Raw genomic sequence first — 20,199 nt, 5'->3', positions numbered from 1 at the left:
CAACAGGCATCTTATTACTGTAACTGATACGACTGTTTCTTTTATGGCCACTGCATCACTCACATATGAAAAATAAATAAAATGATATTCTGCCTGAAGACTGGGCGGAAATCTACTGACGTCTACATTAAGCCGTAATAAGGGAACATTTTTTCTAGTGTTTGGGGTTTTTTTTTATTACATAAAAAGGTTGAAATAAAAACAATTTAACACGTAAGAGTGATTCTTCAGAGGACAGAGAGGATGTGTTAATCTCCATGTTTTTTTAAGCATCTTTACTTAATCTGGTATTTATAGTGACATGTTTGTGTGCCTTATGTTTAATATAAAAACGTCACTCTAAAACTTTTTTATATGATGCATGTGACGGTGAAAAACAGATACCCACCTTATTTCAAATTATTTGGAATATTTTTTCGTAAGATTTTGACACCATAGTGGCATTTAACCAATATTTTAATAAAATATAGCCTACATGCACATTTTCTGTAATAGTTCTCTGTTTAAATCAATTATAATTTATACATAATAAGCTAAAATAAACTAAATTAGCTGATCTTTCCTGTCTTGGATGGGCCGGATGTGCATTGTGTCTCTGAGAGTGTTTGGACTCTGACGTAGAGCTGCTGAGTTGATGAGAGGCAGCTCCAGCTGGCCACCATCAAAGCCGAGCAGCCACGAGAGGCGAGCTGCATTCTTTTACTTGCCCTCTCCCTCCTCTTCCTCCTCCTCCTCCTCTTCCCACCGTTCTCAGGAGACTGATTTTCAGTGTTTCCCCACCACAGCTGTTCAACACTGTGTTTTTCTGCCTGCCCTGGGTATGGCAGCAGTTGTATGATGTGTGTGTGTGTGTGAGGGAAACCAGGCACCTTGAAGGTCATGATAAGGTGTGTGAAATGAAACTCCGCCTCCAGGTCAAGCTGGATGATCACGTTCTCCACACCTGCAGCAGACAGGAAACAGGAAATACACATTTCAAGTTTTTCGCAGACTGATTTCTTCACACGCATTAACATGCGTTCGACTCTTTTACGCAGTTAAAGTTAACACAGTCAGCTCGCTTTCTTACGCTGCAGTTACTCAGCCAACAGTAACATCATAAATTTACTTGCATGCAAAACTTTATATGTAAAAACATTCAAAGCAGAGTTTGAATTTAAAAACAGCAGCTCGGAGGACTTGGAAGATTCCTGTGGGGGAATTAGGAAATCCCAAGTGGCTCCTGCAGCTTCCTGCTGTTTGAGAACCATCTGCACTGCTGGCCGCCGCTCTGCCGTGACTCACACCTCTGACAGATTCCCACCGCTCTGCAGGAACAACTGCATGGGAACCAGCTGCACTGGGATCACCATGAAGGATCCAGCTAAAGATTTTACGATGCGGATTCATGGACTTAATTTCACAGAGAATTGCATATAATATGTTCTCCAGCTTGTTTGGAATAAAGCAAACTAAACACAAGTTGGTATATTTAAACAACCTGACTGCAGCGTATCAGGTGCACTGATGTTTGTGTATGTTGGAGAAGACGTTTGTTGCTGTGGTTGAGACACAGGTTAGGATTCATGACTTCCAGAAGTGATGTAAGTTGCTGACTGAGGAATGAGTCAAACAAGTGATGTTGAACTTGGCTCGCCAGTTTTCACACAAGCATCTCTTGAGAAAAGTCACAGAAAACTTTCATGGTAAAACTAGAGCTGTCATGAGAGCAAAATGAATTCATAAAACCAAAAGAAAGTCAAACAAAAATGTCAAATTTAAGAAAATTTAAGAAAATAAAATAGAAAACTTTAATGACTTATTATACGATATGTTTGTTCTCATGTTATTGTATGCGATGTGTATATTTTAGATTATATCAGAGTTAAATTCATCAAAATTTGACCTGTGCTTACTTTCTTCCTTCTATGGGAACTTATTTTATCCACACAAACTTTAAACAAAGCTTTAGGTGCAGGAAGACGTTTTGTGTGCACTGAATACATTTCCCATGTAACCCCAAAAACTTGAGTTGTTCAAATCCACCAAACTTTATTTCAAACTGCAATAATTGACCAGTTTGACCAATTACCAATAAAATTAACCAAACATACCAAATAAGTACAATTTGTTTAAATGATGCACAACGTTTGCACAACTGGGTGATATTAATAAGGTTTCATAGAAAAGTCTCATATTAATGAATCTGGGTTTGTCTACATCGAAATGGTACAAAATAAAAAGATTGGCTGGTAATTTTGTCAGTGGAAGAAAATCATAAAAATTACAACCACAATCCTCACATTTGGGAAGGATTTGGTAGTTTTAAGCTTCACTGTGAAGCTCCTCCCTGTACCAGTGGATAACAATGAAACAGGTGATTACAGGTGAGAAAACCTCTCAGTTAGAAACTGTCTCTCCGTGGAGCTCTTAAAGCTCTCCTGTCTCACGTCACGCTTCTCATTTTTTCCACTTTAAAGTCAAGTGTTGACACACATCTGTTTCTTACCCGCACACCTGTTCTCCTCAGCGCACCTGTAAGCCCCACCCATAAGGACTGCTGCTATGAGAGGCTCTGTGATCGGTCTGCTCATTACTGAGCTCAGTACTCATGAGATCGGCCTCTGTGAGGGCTCACACGCTATTCTCCCTCCAAAGTAAACAGGAAACACCCCTCATCTTGTTTCTCTAGTGCGTTTGTGTCTCTCACCGTTCTCCGACTGCCACCAGGTCTTGAGGCGGTTTGGGGCGAAGGTGGTGACCACGTTCTCGATGGTGTGGCTGATGTCGTTGCTCTCCTCGTCGTACATCTCCCTGGAGTCGCACACAAAACATTTTGTCTCCTGATGGACAGGAAGTGCGAAAGCGTCAGTTCGCCATACTCTTGATGTGCCAGAAATAGCAGCTGATTCATTAACATTAAAGGACATCGGACAGTTTTCTTAGGGACTGTTTCTTGCATAGAACGTGGTTCAAATGGGGTGAAACGTTTAGGCAAATTTTAATTGTAGATAACAAGCTTAAAATACACAAGATCTTGTAATTTTACAAAAAACTGTTTTTTCTGTTTTTATATTTTATGCGACAGTAAATATGTTTTTTAATGCAATCCAGCTGCTATGATGTGAGTGTTTTAATGTGAGTGCTAGTTTTGCAGTGTACCTAAATGGGAGTGTTGTATATTCCCACAGAGGGGAGCAGACTTTACAAAAAGCATCCACAGTTTTAGAATGAACTATTCAACAATGCCCTATGGAGGTAAGATTGAAGTGTCCACATACTTTTAGCCATGCAGTGGTTTAACTGATGAGCTGGAAGAGATGAAGTCAGTAATGATGTACAGTGTATATGATACTGCTGCTGCGCTTCTCTGTGCCGTGTCTGTTTAATAATCCCCTCCACTGCCTCTGGGATCTGCACGCCAGATGGTTTGGCATGTACGCAAGCTAAACTACAGTTCACACACACACACACACACTCTTAAATGTCACAATATTTCCGCGTGTGAATAAACAAAATGAGTTTCTCAATTTCACCAAGCTCTGAGCCAACTATGTCTGCGCTGAAATGGGAGTAGATTCCGAACAAGAGGCTCCACTTAGTAGGAAAAAAGGAAAAGAAAGCCAGCTGCTTGAGTCAGACTTCTTTCCCTCCACTTCATCTGCAGCTCATATTTTAGGATTGTGCTCATCCTCAGAAGTCTCAGATGGCCTCACAGCGAGCCTGTGCTTTCATAAAAAACACCATTCACACACAGGACTCGCTAAAGGCTGTTTGATAAAGACAGAGTATCCCCTTCGTCGCCCCCGGCCCGCATCCACACAGGGAAGGCTTTGTGAGGCGCACAACGCTTTTATTGTGGAGGGGAATGTCTGAACTCCCACTCGACATTATATACATGCGCATCCTCACACACACACATACACACACACACACACACACACACACACACACACACACACACACACACACACACACACAATCATAATCAGAGAAACAGAGTAAAATAAAGTTTCTGTGTGCTGAACACCATCACATGTTTGAGAACAGTTGGAGAAATCTCCACGTCTATTTGCTCTTCGCTTATCTCTAAAACTGTACACGTGATCTGCTTCAAACTTGGCAAGTGTGTTGCTTGGGTAACAATTTGATGTGATGCTAAGTTTGAGGTCATTTGGATCACCCGTTCTCTTATTTAATGCTGAAATATTACCTACAGTAACTGTTGCTTGTGCCACTCTGTGCTTAGGGTGAGGGGCAAACATGCTTGTTTGGGAGGACATTTACACAATCCCAAGTTACCCCTCAAGTTAACCATCAAAACTAAGCAGACCCTAAGCTAAGCTTAATTCTAAATTTAACCCTAAAACCAAGGCTTAAAATAAACTTCTAACCAGTTTTGATGGTCAAAAACTGCTTCTGACAAAAGCAGCTAGAAGATTTTTGTTTAATTTTAATTTGGCCATGTTGTTTTGGAAGAGTAGTTTATAAAGACGCTGTATCCCACAATTGCACAGTCAGGTTTTGAACATCACACACACATATTCAGTGAATATAACCTCATAACTGCCCCTTTTCCAAAACAGTCACTTAATGATAGCCTGCAATGATTCATCTGTAAATTGTAGCTAGAGTAAGATGGGTTATATTCACTGAAGGGCCTCTTCATCACTACATTTACTAAGGTTTCATTCATTCAGTAGCTGCGCTGTCTCAAAAGCACTGATATCAACAATGTATGTTGACAGAATTCAAAAGCGATAACTCATAGAAATCTTCAATTTACACCTGACCCACTTTCTACCATTTGCAGGGACTTTGTCTGCAGCTATGAGGGACTTCTCAAAAACGTAATCATCTAATCAAATTTATCAAAGTCGTGAAGATATGAAAGTGCTTTTGAGGGGAGCAGGAGAACTGCATTAGCTTGTTAAAGTGAGTTAAGCTGACACACAAATGTGTTTGGAAGTGGCGTGCTGTGATTTAAAAGTTGTGTTTCATGTTGGACAATGATGCAGAAATGATCGCCAGCCAGGGAGGCAATAAGGAAAGAAAAATATTTAAGTAAAGTGTTTAACAACTTTATTTAGGGTGAAATCATTTAAAATGTAAAACTCCCTGTGTTAGTATGGTCAGTTTTTCAAATACAATTCTACAAAGTTAAAGTGAACCTTTAATATTTTTCCGGTTATATATATATATATCTATATATATATATATATATATATAGATATATATATGTACTGTTACATTGGTGAATTAAGCATGGCCAGAGTTTCAAATAGTGAGATCTGTGTGTAACCAAGACAAAACCTCAATCTTCAGACGCTCTGTTTCTGGCAGTTTTTTCTGCTTTTGGCTCTGTATGATGCCATTCTGTGTGCCTGTGCCTAATATGGTCTTCTAGGCACACAGATCTAGCTGTGAGCCTAGAAGACCGACCCACTAGCTGTTAAAACCTTATGTTTATGAGAAGCTAAAACAGCTTTAATGATAATGGATTGCATTTATATAGCGCTTTTCGAGACCCTCAAAGCGCTTTACAATTCCACTATTCATTCACTCTCACATTCACACACTGGTGGAGGCAAGCTTTCCAGCTATTTCAGTCAGAGGAGCTACACTGAGGCCAAGGTATAAGTAAAACACAAATAATAAATAGACTATCAATAATGCAAAGCTTCCCTAGCAGCATCTAGAAAAATGTGAAGCTAGAAATATTCAAAATTTCAGAAATAAAGCTCTGAAAATTGATGTCAGCTACAGAAATCCAATAATCCAGCAGGCCTTTGAGCCATCTGTTACAGAAATACTGTAGTGGCAGGAAACACCAAGATGAAATAATTTGGTTGGCTAAACGTCTCTTTCCACAACTCTGTTTACAGAGACGGTTCACGAAGTCCACTGAGACTTAGAATTGCTTCACATGGTTGAACTGTGGGCCTGAGTTCATGAGTGTTGTGCTGTAAGGAAACTGCTCATGTTGTGAATGCCACTCTTATATATCAGTGATGTTTGCTTTTTCTACTGACATCCTTTAAATGTTGCATTTAAATGACGTATGACATATATGAACTGTCACATATAATTACAGTCAATATATTTTCTTTCTGATTATATTCAGAATCATCCCAATGGGAAAAATCTGCTCTGCAGGCAACCACAGCTTTGAGTTTACGCTTTGTTTTTACAAACCGTGGTTTCAAATCAAAGAGAAAGAAAAACTACTCGAGTCTAACCACTGGATGAGAGAACACTCGAGGACAAGTATTCACAAGTGGTGAGATGAAGCGTAGTATGTTTTTAAACCTTACTATGTATATTTTTGCGTGCATATGAATCTGTAATTATGATCCAATAAACAGATGTACAGTAGTTAAAATGCAGTAATCCACCTGTCCACTAAAGGAGCAAAAGTGTGCCAAGAAAATATCCCCCACAGCTTTCCAGCACAAACACCACCCGCCTGAGCTGCTGATATAAGGCAGGATGGATCCATGTGCTCATGTTGTTGCCATCAACAAGCCTGCCATCCAAACAATGCAGCAGAAATTGAGACTCATCAGAGCTCATCATCTTCTGTTGTCCAGTTTTGGTCAGCCTGTGTGAACTGTAGCCTCAGTTTCCTGTTGTTAGATTTTCTGCTGCTGTAGCTGTCACAGCTCTTACTCGTTAGCTTAGCTTTACTGCTGCATAAGCCCTGACGCTAACCCTATATTCTTCTGAATAAAAGTATTTAATATCATAATTAATGACATTAAAACACACTGGAGTTATCATCTAAAGTTTAAGGCAAGTATCTTTGACCAAAATCGGAATAAATTGACTTTATGTAAAGATTAGAGATAACCCTATTTCCTTACTGATATCAGAAAATATTTATCATTGCCCCAATATTTTGTTCTGTGGGTTGTTTTTTCTTTTCTTTTCTTATTTTTGTAACTGTAGATAATGGAGAAAAACAGAATAAAACAAAAAAGCAAAGGAATATTAGTCATGAATATAGGAAAAAGAAAATGAGCCATTAGAAAAAACAAAGGCTCATTTAATTATAAAAACAGAGTGGTCAAGTGAGGCTTAAAAAAGTCTATATAAAAGGCTATCTTCTTTTGGCACTTTGTAAAGCAGATATTAAACACAAAACACGTGCAGGAAGCCTTCAATTGAGCCTTCTCTGCTACCTGTGCTCTAAAAAAGATCCTTTCTTACCTCCAGGTGTCCCACGATGCAAAAGCTCTCGGCCTCATTCAGTCCGCAGGTGGAGGAGGCGGTGAGTTTGTGCGCCCTGCCGATCAGCAGGTCACCTGTGGCTGGGTAGCAGCTGCCCTCGGTGCAAATATCTGGGAACTGCGGAACCTGCTGTGCCCTGACAGGAGCCCACAGGGCTGCAGGGAGGAGAGACTGGTGTCAGTGAGATGTCAGCACAAAGCACTGGCCTCGTTCTTCTTTTGGTTTTAATGATAAAAGCCAGAAACAGAGCAGGCTTGCGGTCAGTTTATTTCAATTAGAATCACATGAATTTACTCTTCAGATGAGAATTAAGTGCGCAGCTGTGGGAAAGTGCTCTACTGAAAGTTTTATTTAGCTCTTAAACTCTCCTCCAGCATTTGTTTTGGAACAGGAAAACGGTGGATAATCGTTTACAGATGCCTCTCATTACATGTGATGGGAGCGAACATGTCCCAGCAGATTAATTTTAGCCAAATAAAGTTGTTCAAATTAAAACTTCAACTCACCCAAAGTGGTTAAAAGGTGGATTATGAGCAACATGGCCCGGACCCGTGCACTGACAGCTTATCGTGATGGTCCTACCGCAGAGAGTGTGTGCTGATGTGCGTGTGTGAAGTGTGAAGTCAGAGGCGAGGGTGTTGTCTTGTAGAAAGTTCGCATCCCACCAAACAACAACTCCACCCCGCTGTCAGCAGCGCGCCACCGAGAGATCTGGAAAACGAGCGCACCCTCTGCTGGAAGGCCTAAAGAATTCGTTTTCTACACGTTAATATTCGCAGTTTCCTGCTCATAGTTTATTACTTCATTATAAAAGCTCGATTTAATTCTGTTTAATTGTCCTCTTTATGTGCCAGAACTATTGTTTGAATCTTTAAAGCTTATTTCTAAATTTCCTTGTACTTTATCAACTCGATCTCTGACCATTTCAAAACTAATTTTTAAATAAATTCAGTGTCAGTGGGAATATTCAATGTTTGGGGTAAAAATAAAGCATCATGTGAGCATCACAAGACCAAAAACAACTACTTAAGTTTAAAAACATACCAGAATGGTATATTTGCAGACTGGCCTTTATCAGGATCATCTCCTATTTATGTTGAATTATTATTAATGCAAATATGGAAATCAGCTGGGATAATTCTGGTTTATATACTGCTACACTGCAGGGGAGCTAGATTCACCGTGTTTTGTTTTTGACTCACTCTACCCCCAGCTTACAGGTTTCGAGAACCAAGAGGAATAAAAAGCAGTATGTATATCTACTTAAAGACTAAAATATCACAAAATAGATCATTGTATTTAGAACTATGGCATAAACACATAGTTTAACTCTAAGTTAATATTTTTTCAGAGGTGGAAACAAGCTTCCATAACCCAGAGCTCAATAAGATGAATATTTGTCACTATATGTTTGTAAAAGGTAATTTGTGTTTGAATTGTTAGTAATTCTTTTCTGGATAACATTTTTTATAGGGAGCGACCAACATGAATAGGGACAAAGGATGAAGATGAAGAGGAAAAGAGGAAGATTCAGAAAGGAGAGCGAGTGAGATGGAGGCAGTGGTAACCCCTACAGGGAGCAGCCGAAAAATAAAGGCCCTTAAAGCGGAATAGCGCTTTAACGACACGTGGAACGTCGGACTCTTGTTGGAGACGGACCGGAAGTAGCGTGAGGTTACAGAAGATTCTTGTGAAGTGTTGCACCTGGTAAGTTTATAAGCGGCTCTTTAGTGGCCACTGAGGAGCTCATTTTTGTACAGTTTTGTGACACGGGTTCGTCTCCAGGTGCTCCCCGCTGTAAATCCGCGCTTGGGGAGAAAATCGTTGATTACTGGGGGTTTGTTTCGAGTCTGCATCCTATGGCGGGAGAACTCTCAAGCCTCGATGCTCCTCTGAGAACCCGGAGCTCTGACTCTGGTGGTCGGTGCTACATAAACTGGGCTAATTTCTCTGCTAGCTTAACTCTGAACTCTCTTTATTGCATATAAAATATGAACTTACTAGTAAAACTCTTTCTAAATCACCGAAACAAACTAGCATTATTAACAAACTAGCATTGAAGAGATGTGGGTTGTTATAAAAATTACTTGTGTATTTGTTTCTTCAAAATAAAGTAATAGCAGTTTGCTTCTGAGTAGATCTTTTTTATTTATTTATTTATTTTTTGACATTTTTTACTTCGAGCCTTGTAAAAGCAACCCTATAGCTATCTTGAAATGCACCAGGTCACGTTGAGCAGTTACTACAAAGCAAAGGTGTAAAACATAAGGCATGGTGTCTAAAATCGGCCCGGAAAACACAATCCGGCTAAACATTTTAGACTATTAACTGTATGTAAGTTTAGCTGTTTTTCTACTTTTAAAGACTTATGTCATGGCCAGTGGTACTACATTAAAGTAATTAAGTGAAAGCTACAAACTGTATTTGTGTAATATACCGAGTACACAGTGTTAATAAAAAAAATAAATAAACAGACAATATGAGGTAACAAAAACATTTATGTTCTACAATTACAGGACAGTCTGGAACTACCAGGACTTTTTTAGTTGTTGCTAACCTTACAGATTTTTCACAGTTTCACTGGTCTGGCTCACTTCAGAGGTATTATAGTTTTTTGTTTTCTAATTATTTCTCATTTTTATTTCCTTTTGGCTTTTTGTTTTTAATTCTGTTTATTTTGCTGGTTACTAGAGCTGATTTTCTCACTTCATTTTAGCTTTTAATGTTTAAAAATGTTTAGTTTTTTAGTATCAGTATTAGTTTTAGTCTTTTTAGTTATGACTCACAGTCTTGTAGACTTCCAGAGTCTCAATAAACACGTCCACTGAGCCAGAGAAAATTGGAGAAACACAGTAGTTTTTCTCATATTCACATATTGCCGTGACTTCGGTGTATAATATGTTTTAAATGTGCAGCTGCAATGAGTAAGCTTGGAGTTGTGATTTAAACACACTTCTTAATTGGAAACTCTTCTTCAGCTCCATATGAAGTTCCAAAATACACTTTACAGTTAAAGAGAATGCATGAAAATAAAACTAAACAGATAGCATGTAGTCAGCCACATTTAAATATCCTGTTTGTTGTTGCTGATTAAAATAGTTTCTCTCACTCGTGAACGAGTCAGTCAGCATTCCTGCCTTCACCAGCTGAGGACTGAAAGCGGAAGTTAGATGTACAAATGGATGAAATGAGCTTCGTCTGAAGGTTTGTGGGCTCAGAGTAGAGCTGTTGCTCCTCCACATCAAGATGAACCAGCTGAGGTGTTTCGGACAAGTCCAGGTGGTCCAGTTGGCTGCTTTGGGAACGCCTCAGTGTCGCACTAGAAGAAATGAAGAGGAATGTCTGAGCTTCTGCTTAGATCGCTGCCCTCACGACCCAGACATGAATAAGCAGCAGAAGATGGATGGATGGATGGAAGGAAATGCTACTTTGGGAGATATTTTAGTGCAATGATAACATATTTATGTTAACTATAATCTTTTTTTTCTTTCAAGCTTAAGGAAGATATTTGCAGCCCACACATTATTTCTATTGTGTTTTTCAGATCTGCACTGTATCAGTCTCAGCTGCTGTGTTTGTCTTCAGTCAGAAGAAAGATGCTTAGAAGTGCATCAGCACAGGTGAGGAGGAAATGGTTGGCGCTGGACTATATAAACCGTACCAGATAAAATCAGTATTAGATTTATGATTTGTAGGTATTGTAATTAATAACAGATGGAATGGGGAAAAAAGTAGAAATTGTAAATATATATTTAAAAAAAAAATCTTGTTGCCAACATTTTGAAGTATTTTAACTATTTGGCTGTTCCTTCTCAGATCATCCGGCAGGCGGTGAGGTACAGGAGTACAGACGCCAGCCTCATCCTGGAGAGATGTAAGTGAATTTCTTCTCCAGCTTCTCTTCTCTCTGCTTTGAGGGGTTTCGAATCTTTTTACAGATGTTCAGATGGGTTGAGATCAGAACATCAGGTCGCTGCAGTGTTTTCTCATCATGGAGGACCGGGACTGCGTTTAGTTATTACACATTAATTCAAAGGGGATTTTCATAAACGCTGGGCTAACTGTAATAAATATGCTGTCTGTATCTGTTTCAGCGATAAACCGGGTGCAGCTGTTAGGTCGGGTCGGCCAAGACCCGGTGATGAGACAGGTGGAGGGCCGAAACCCGGTTACCATCTTCTCATTAGCGACCAATGAGATGTGGCGCTCTGGAGAGGGAGAAATGAGCTCACCAGGTAGGAGTGTATAATGTAGTCTTTAGACCCAACAAAAGATCTACTAAAAACTTACAATACACCTCCAACTGATGTTCATACTATTATTCTCATGTGTAAAGAATTAAGGCCAGAATTGGCCCAAGAAAGACTCCAATCAGACCCACTGCACATCTTAAGGAAATGTGAACCAGGGCGGTTACTACAGCAGCATTTATTTATCATGTAGAAAAACTAGAACATACTGTTGACACTGACCTATTTATCTTATATTGATATATCTCATGGATTAAATAGTTAAATTTGAGAGAGAAGGGCATTTTCACTTAAGATCAAAGTGGGCTGTGTGTGTCCCACATTGTAATATGACTTTGACATCTTTGATGTTGATGTGTTGGATTAGTGCTGTTTGTATGTTAGGATCTTTAGGGTAATCTTGGGATAGTGTAGTGATTTAGGTTAGTACATATGCATTTGGTGCATATTGCTTGTTGTTTGAGTCTGTACTTATAAGCTGTGGTTAGCTTAAGGGGAGTCCCGTTTTACAAACATAACAATTTTATATATTATCGTATTTTAATTGTGAATAAACTGAAACGTCCTCCTCTGAAATGTGACATTTCTCAGCTTGATCTTTCAGCTCAGATTTACTAAAGTAACCAACACCCCTCTTTTTATTCTGATTTGGTTCAGTCTGGTTTTACACATTGAAAGCACCAACATTCAACAGGGTTTGTGATGATTTGGTCAGCTTTGTTTCATTTTGCTGTTGCTCAGTCATATTTACGTACTGCACTGCATGATTTTGATCCGTATCTGCAGATCAACGTGAACTGATATTATCTGCTGTTTTTGCTGCTAGATGTTTTTCATATCATGCATTTTCTGCAGGGTGAGGGCTGTTTGCACTTCAAGGTCTCATTTTTCTTTGCCTGCGTCCCTGAATTAAACACGAGCATTTCAGTGTCGGTGTTTCTGTGTTAGTCACTGAGTAGCAGACGCATTCTCTGCATTCTAGCTTAAATTTTGAAGCTAGAGTGAAATAAAAGGTCAAGTGTTCTTTGAAAAGGTTTAAATGCTAAAATAAATATATGTTAAAAATGCACTGATAAAGCTGAGTGAGCTGATGAGAGGGTGCAAATAAAGGAGATATAATAAACTATCTGGATGATGTTTCGGTAACAAGAAGGAAGAAATTATTTAGGAAACTAATAGACTTTAACAAAATAAACGATTAACTGGAGCTTCTATTGAAGGTGGGATATTCATGTTGTTGTGACATCACTGTTTTATCAGTCAAAGTTGGATGCAACTGCTTGCATTTGCCACTAGAGGGCGTCGGCGAACGTTAACAGATTGTTATTCATTACTACTGCTGGATTTCAAGGTTTTGAGTCTAGACAGCTGCTCTTCATGTGCCTCTGCACTGGGCTCAGTCATCATCAGACACTCCAGCCTTTATGGTTCATTCATGATCGTCATTAGAAATCATAAATACAACTGATGAGACACGTTTCATAGCTCACTGTGATAGAAAAGCTGTGCAGGCAGCCTTTAAAGTGTTTAAATATTAGAATGAATAACACTCCAAATAAGAGGATTGACTGTTTTTCTCATGTTCTCTTGGGCTTAGCTCGGTTTTTAAAGGTATTTCAAGCGCTCTTGTTTCTTTGGAGAATCTGAATACCAATTAATCTGATTCGCCTGCTGCTGTTTTCTAATTCCAGGTGACATCAGCCAGAAGACGACGTGGCATCGTGTGTCTATATTCAAACCTGGTCTGAGAGACGTGGCGTACCAGTACGTCAAAAAAGGGTAGGACCTGCATGTTTCCTGTACAGGCAGAAGACTTAGCTGTGAATACATGTGTAGATTTACTGCTCTGCTGCAGATGGGAAAGGGGGAATAAAGCTGCATGACTATTTTTACCAGCTCTCTAAATGTTCCCAAACCCAAGCCAATCACAGAGTAATCAGAGTAATCCTATCTGTGTTTATCCACTGTCAGACATGAGTTGGCTTTCTTCTGATTGGCTGCCCCTCATAAACAGAAGGTTTGACCGGTATGTGAGTGGGAATTATGTGAAATGGCCATATGAAGAATACCCACTCCCAGTGACTTGTCTGGCATTGTAGATTTAGAGCTTGCAGTAGTTACTGTAAGAATCAGCATCCACCTTTGTGACAGAGTTAGAGATGGAGGCGAGGCTTAGATGGTTTGGACATGTGCAGAGGAGGGAGAGGGGCTATATCAAGTCAAAGATGCTGACGTTGGAGCTGCCAGGCAGGAACAGGTTGTTCTCACAGCCTGCGTGACAAGTAAACACAACCTGATGTAAAATCACTTGTAGTGCTTCTTTACCTTATAAAGACATGCAGCATTTTATTAGTATTGCAGAGTAAAAACACTCCTCGGTGGGGGGGGGTCTTTGGTATTTTGAGTAAGAAGTAGTTACTCAGTGACTCCTACGACTTCTGTTTTCAGATATAAAAATATGCTTTTATGGTCTTTTAAAGCTCCAGAATCTCTTCATCACATTAGGAGTTTCAGAATAAAAGAACATTGTGCGAATGAACCATTGTCATTTTCAGGTCGAGGATTCTAGTAGAGGGGAAGCTGGACTACGGCGAATACGTGGACAAGAACCAAGTCAGACGTCAGGCCACCACCATCATCGCAGGTCAGGTCAAACACCCACACAAACACACTCGGGCCTGATTTAGACTTTGATACTCTTTGCGTCGGCACTCCCGGCATTTATTACTTGTTTTTTACTGTGTGGTGGTGTCTCTGTGTTTCATATGCAGTAGCAGCCAATAGAAAGACATAAAATGCTGGGACTTTTGCACAGGATTCAGGGTTTTTTTGTTTGTTTGTTAAAGCGTAGATTTCCAGCTGAAGCCTAAATCCAGTGACTCACATCTACTCTGTCAACATGTCACCCCGATGTTCTCCTCTCTGATTCTTTTTGATTCTCTGCAGACAACATCATTTTCCTGAGCGATAACGTGCGAGACAGAACCTGAAGGACCTTCCTCTCCGTCTTCGTCTCCACCAAACACCAAGGCGACTTCTTTTTGTATTTTCTTCTTTATACCAAAATAAGACTCAAGGATGTGAAGTAAAGGAACTGTTTTCACAAGAAGCCGGGAGGACGGACAGGATAAGCTATGATCATCTTTGGCTGCGGCACCACCTGCTGGTGCACATGAAGTCTTTGAGGCTTCAGGAGGAGCAGAAAGAGCTCAGCTGTAGTAAATGTACACCTACTGATTATGACTTAGACGTTACAGATAACTTTAATGTTGTTTAATCCATCCAAGTGTTCTAAACGCTTCTCCTGAATCATAACTCTGAGTTTGGGGACTCTTTGAAAAGTTGTAGCTCTGTTAAGAGCAGCTCTCACTCTGCTCTCACTTACTGTGACTTGTAATGTTATAGATTTTGTTTCCTTGTGCCAGTAAAGACATACTGTCTTTATAAGCTGAAGTTGTTTCATGGTGAGTAAGACAAATTTACCCTGTGAGCCAGTTTCACAGGGACGCCCACAAACCTGTTTCGAAATTTAAATTAAATTCTGCCTGCAAGTTATTTTCCCTCATCGCATCTCCGTCACGCTTTATGCTTGAAATCGTTGAGTTTTCTAGGAAAGATGCAGCAATAATCTTCATTTCAAGTAGCTGCTGCCGAGGTTAACTCACAGGTTAGGTCGTCTTGTATGGCCTAACGTGATCTCCTGCTTCTTAAATGCAGTAAAGCTTTCAGAAAGTCACTGGATTATGTGTAAAATGCATCACCACAAAACAGGTTTGTTTCTCCATGCGCGTGAAATGTTGATGTGTTGCAGATGGTCTTAAAATCAGATTTATGGCAGGTAATCGAATCTCTGTGCCTGTCTCTGAAACTAAACGGCTTCAAAGGGAGGTCTTTTTTTCTCGGAGTTTAATTAAACTGCTTCCTGTCTCTTCCTCAAGCAGAAAGCTGCTGTGTTGGAAGCAAAGTCATCTCAAGTGTTGCAATCTGCGTGCAGTTTGCACATTTTTGTCTTGCTACATGATCAGCCTCAGGAGTGGACGCTTCTGCAAAATAAGATACATCTCTGATGTGGTAGCAGTTTTGTCCCATTTGACCCCATGTTACCTTTTTTTTTCTTCCTTTAAAGAAAAAATTAAAGTATTGTCAGCATTTTTCTTCCAGCTCTGCTCCAGTGAAAAGCAGTTTCACTGGAGGTCAAGGTTCACATGTCTCGCAAATTTCGACTCCTTAAGACTGGTTTTAATTTCTGCTGTTTTCATTATTAACTGCACGAGTCATCTATAGCTATAACCACTTTACTATGTGGGGAATTTGACAAATATTATCAGTTACATTTACTCTTGTTTTCTGCTCTGTCACTCTTTTGTCAGTTGCACTTATCTGTTTATCTTCATTTCCTTCCTGCACGGTGACTGAACTGTTCAGAAAGGACATACTAGACGTTTGTTTGTTTTAATACATATATGTTCCTAAAGATACAATAAACAACATTTGTTTAAAATATTTATTAAATGCACTTAAAATTTACTTTATATTGGGTAAATATACAAAACAAAATGAGATAAAACGTTTGAAATAAGCTGAAAATGTAATTTTTATAGTTAAGGTATATATTTTTTCAAATATTGTTTTAAAATGAACTCTTTAAACCCGTGTTTTTGTTTTAACCAGAATAATGTGATTGGCTGTTTCAGTAGCAGCCGGGGTGGGATTAAAACGAGAAGGTATTCTTGGCCTAAAGTAATTGGTCGCACGAGTTTTTGAAGTTCCTGATTGGCTGCGCAGGTTGTCATTGAAAGGCTCTGAGGAGCTTTAAATACAGAAGAGATGTGATTGGTCAGGCGGACGAATGTGGGCGGGCGGTTGAGTTACGGGAGCACCCTGTGGATTCAAGTCCAATCAACCACAGTGATACCGGAAGTAGCTTCGGGTTATTTAAAAAAATAAAAGGTTTTTTGAAAGACAGGATTGACTTTAGTTTGTAACTTTGCTTAGTTTCATTTTCCTTCATAACTCACGGACTAGAAATATACAATTGATATTTTTTCTTTTAATAAGAAAAACACTATAATATTCATTTTCATGCAAGAAGTTAGAAAAAAATATGCGTCATACTTAACCATTAGATCTCAAGCAGCACCAATCTTCAAAACAATCACACTACTCAAATTATTTCTAATATTGTAATTAAAACATTTTTTATTTTATTTTTGTTACATTTTTAAGAGATAGCCTAGGGATAAATTAATTTAAGTTTAAATTTACAATCATCTAAACATTGTGTAATATTTGCATGCTGGAATGACCACACTACATAAAAAACATTCAGAGTTAATAGTTTGTACAATGTTTAAAAAAATATACTGGATTAGAGGAGACACCCTTCACAATTGTAACAGCAACAATTGTGCAGCAGTAGTTTCAGATACATAAATATAATCTTTGAAAATGTTCCAATGAAATGTATGTGTGCAAAGAATTTCTTGATGCATGCTCAATTATCCAGGTAAGTAAATCCCCAAAACGTTCTCAGGAGAGAACGTTTCTCCCACTGAAAACACCGCGGCCTGATGAACAGAAACAACTTTTGGGAAACAGAATTTAACTAAAGTTTTTCCAAAACCCCGAAAGCCATTTGACGTTGTTAGTTTTATATTTAAATGTAAGAAAATTGCTAAGATAATCATGCAATCTTTAAATCTAAGCTGAAGACTTAACCTTTTTTGTTGTTGTGGTGGCGGCTGGATAAGTTGATTATACAATGTAAAGGCTTTGATGCTATAATAATAGGTTTGTTTGTTGTTTTTTTTAAAGAAACTCTAAATAAGCTTTAGATAATAATTATACAAATGTCTAAACTTGACTATTATTATTATTATTAATTTATTATTATTATTGTTACAACATGGTACTAGTAGTAGTATTTTTTTTTACATCACAACTAACAAAAGCAAATATTTTTGTATGCAATTAATATCTTTGCATGTATTATCATTATTATCATTATTATTAAAACAATATTGTTGCTGTCGTTGTTGTTAAATTACTGACATTTTGTCTTTGCCAACAACCAGAAAAAAAGCTCTGCAATCACTATTAGGGTTTTTATTTTGAAATTAGAGACCGGAAGCTCCGCTTAGTTAACCTGACTATTTTCAAACTAGTGGCAAAAGTTAATGACGGAGCTTTTACATGTTCTGTTTTTAATATGTTGTGATGTTTGATGCTCTTTATCAGTCGTACTAAAGGCTGAGATTAAGACTTGAGTTTGCTTTGTGTTTTGTGTTTTGTTTTTTTTCCTCCGTCTCGCTGTCTGTGACTCCTCCCACACATTCCTGTGTCTGAGAGGAGGAGGTAAGAAAAGGAAGGGGAGCCTGGTGGAAACACTCTGTGGACCCTGATCCAGAGAGGAGAGATGATAAACAACAACAACAACAACAGCTCTCAGCTTGAATGCGTCTGCTTCAGCCCTCTCCCACATTTATCTCTCTGTATCTGAACCGACTGGACGTGTTTCGACTGCGTTTTTATTTCTTTGCCTTCACTCCAAAAAGTTGTGGAGAACTTTCCGGTGGAGTTTGAGGTTTCCAGCCTGACTGTCTGCACTGCAACAGAGCCCCGCTGTGTTTCTGCTGCTGGAGGAGGAGGGGAAAAAACAACAAGGCCACAGAGAGTCTATGTGGAGGAAATCATGGAGATCCTGGACAGCAGTGAGCCGTTTCTTCACTGGGACAGGAACCTCAGCGAGCTGTCCGAGGCCGGAGAAATCGATTGTGTGCTCAGCACCACAGTAAGTGATCGATTAGCTGGGGTGTAAATGATCGATCAGGGGTCTGGTTATAGGCTCTGCAGCTGCTCAGCGGGGGATGATCACCCTTATCTCACTTAGATGAGGTATTAGTAGAGAGGAGGGGGGAGGATGTGTGTGTCTGTGTGTGTGTGTGTGTGTGTGTGTGTGTGTGTGTGTGTGTGTGTGTGTATAGTACCCTGCTCTCCATTCAGATGTTGAGCCTTGGGGTCCAGGATGCTCCTCTGACTCATTTTTACATTTTTCAAACAAATCAGTCTGCAAGGTTTTACTCAGATGACTCACTAAGACACACATTTAAAGCACTCTACACAAGTATATTTACACTGTGTACTTCTACTCTTTCATACTTCAGAGATGAATAATGTGGACCTCATTACAGGTATCTGGCGGTTTTATTTATAAGCTGCTTTCCTGAAAATCATTATTTATCAAATCAAAGCAATTGCTTTTAAAAATATATATATATATATTTCCAGGTCCTCATTTATGTAGTATTTCTTTCTTTAGTATAGATGCACACGCAGATATTTTTAGTACTTTTCTCATTCAGACAACCACACTCGTACACCAGTGGCTTTGGAGCTACCAGTGCTATTCTCAAGAATCCTTCAGCATCTGGAGACTCCGAGCATCGAGCCACCATCCCTGCAACAAGTAGATTTAAATGAGTAATAACTTTAGTTTTAGTGCTTTACTAATGCTGGATTCTTTGGAGCTGGCTCTCTACCTAACAGTATCCTTTAAATATTTATAAAGTGTGTTAAAGTGAGCTGCTGCTTCATGTCCCGTAGATGATAAAACCTGGAGTCGGACCATGAACTCGTTATAGCTGCTGTTATTATATTGGTCAGGTATCTTATTTATAAAAGACATCCATGCAAAGTGGGGATATTTAAAGAATTTATTCACGCGCAGTCAACATTATATCGGCTTCAGTTCTACCACGTTATTTGCATAAACACAAGCTTCTGCTTTTATGTGCCCACAGAAGGTGTTAGTCACAAACAATGGCGTTGCAGTGCAGAGAAAAGAGCAGCAGACTAAAGTAGAAAAAAGAGAGAAACATGAGTGCTGCGTCTGGCCTCAGTAAGATGAGGCCTGCAGTTATGTAACTTGAAGGGTGTCTCCCAGCTGTGTGACTTCTCGGGGAACACTGTGGGCCAAGAGGCGAGCGAGTGAGATGGAGAAAGCGAGACTGAGAGGTGTTTGTGTGTCAAATCTGCATATTTGTGTGTGTGGAGAAGGAAGGGGGAGCGTCGGCATTTGCAGGGAGAAATCCAGCTCACTTACAGGACGGGAATCAGACACCACAGGCGCCTAATGAGCCTGACTTTTGTTTCCATCCTTTCTAAGGACATTGCATTGACTTAATATTAACTTCTCTGAGCCCTTTCCCCCCCAGCTTTAAGCCACATTACAAATCTGTAATTTAATCATTTGCATCATGCTGCCTTGCCCGCCCCCTCCCCCCCAAAAGTGAAAGAAGTGGTGTTCCTGCTCTATGTTGTGGCTGTGTGATGAGATTTGAGTGAGTAAAGCAGGCTCACACAAACACAGACAGCCTCCCGCAGACAGGTAAAGACTTGTGTTAAAGCTTCAGAGAGCATTCATGCTGTGAATGAAGGGCCTTTAAACACGACCCGAGGCTACAGTTCCTCTCATGTACCTGCAGACCCGAGAGCTGTAGCTGTGATCTTTGAAAAATGAAAATACAGGAAAATGCAGTAAATTATGCAGCCGTTTGCATTTCTGTGAGCCTTCCGATCAAAAACATTTACCAAAAGAAGCAGTTGGTCAGGGGGAGGCCAAAAATGGAGCAAAAGTTGAGTGAAAGTCAGCGTTGGTAACAACCCACCACTGGATGTGTAAAAACAGCCATTGTTTTGCTGAATCATTCACCACCACGACTTCACGATGCGCTTGCAGCTT

The 20,199-nt window shown here is 39.5% G+C and overlaps 3 protein-coding genes across 3 annotated transcripts in view; 2 read left to right on the top strand and 1 right to left on the bottom strand.

Annotated features, from left to right (window-relative positions):
• Nucleotides 1–7,816, bottom strand: part of lamb1b (laminin, beta 1b) — a 31,064-nt gene extending 23,248 nt beyond the window's left edge. Inside the window, exons 1-4 of the mRNA XM_085437842.1 lie at nucleotides 7,716–7,816; nucleotides 7,189–7,364; nucleotides 2,690–2,822; nucleotides 870–943 (exon numbers count right to left, since the gene is read on the bottom strand). Coding sequence (XP_085293968.1) covers nucleotides 870–943; nucleotides 2,690–2,822; nucleotides 7,189–7,364; nucleotides 7,716–7,749 — 417 coding nt within the window. The 5' untranslated portion in view covers nucleotides 7,750–7,816. The remainder of the gene's footprint in view (nucleotides 1–869; nucleotides 944–2,689; nucleotides 2,823–7,188; nucleotides 7,365–7,715) is intronic.
• A 1,016-nt stretch (nucleotides 7,817–8,832) lies between these two features.
• On the top strand, nucleotides 8,833–15,964 carry ssbp1 (single-stranded DNA binding protein 1). Its single transcript, XM_085436921.1, has 7 exons — nucleotides 8,833–8,916; nucleotides 10,754–10,829; nucleotides 11,026–11,083; nucleotides 11,304–11,444; nucleotides 13,151–13,238; nucleotides 14,015–14,103; nucleotides 14,406–15,964. The coding sequence occupies exons 2-7, from the start codon at nucleotides 10,806–10,808 to the stop codon at nucleotides 14,447–14,449; spliced, it is 444 nt and encodes a 147-aa protein (XP_085293047.1). The 5' UTR covers nucleotides 8,833–8,916; nucleotides 10,754–10,805; the 3' UTR covers nucleotides 14,450–15,964.
• A 1,654-nt stretch (nucleotides 15,965–17,618) lies between these two features.
• The window catches only part of creb3l2 (cAMP responsive element binding protein 3-like 2), a 41,220-nt gene continuing 38,639 nt past the window's right edge, over nucleotides 17,619–20,199 (top strand). Inside the window, exon 1 of the mRNA XM_085436728.1 lies at nucleotides 17,619–18,249. Within this exon, the coding sequence (XP_085292854.1) occupies nucleotides 18,151–18,249 (99 nt within the window). The 5' untranslated portion in view covers nucleotides 17,619–18,150. The remainder of the gene's footprint in view (nucleotides 18,250–20,199) is intronic.

The sequence above is a fragment of the Copadichromis virginalis genome, linkage group LG17 (genome assembly GCF_057382275.1).
Source record: "Copadichromis virginalis isolate Kocher_CV1m ecotype Utaka linkage group LG17, C_Virginalis_male_GT1.1, whole genome shotgun sequence".
NCBI classification, from domain to species: domain Eukaryota; kingdom Metazoa; phylum Chordata; class Actinopteri; order Cichliformes; family Cichlidae; genus Copadichromis; species Copadichromis virginalis.
Note: the sequence above shows the minus strand (reverse complement) of the source record. Positions and strands in the feature narration are given on the sequence as shown.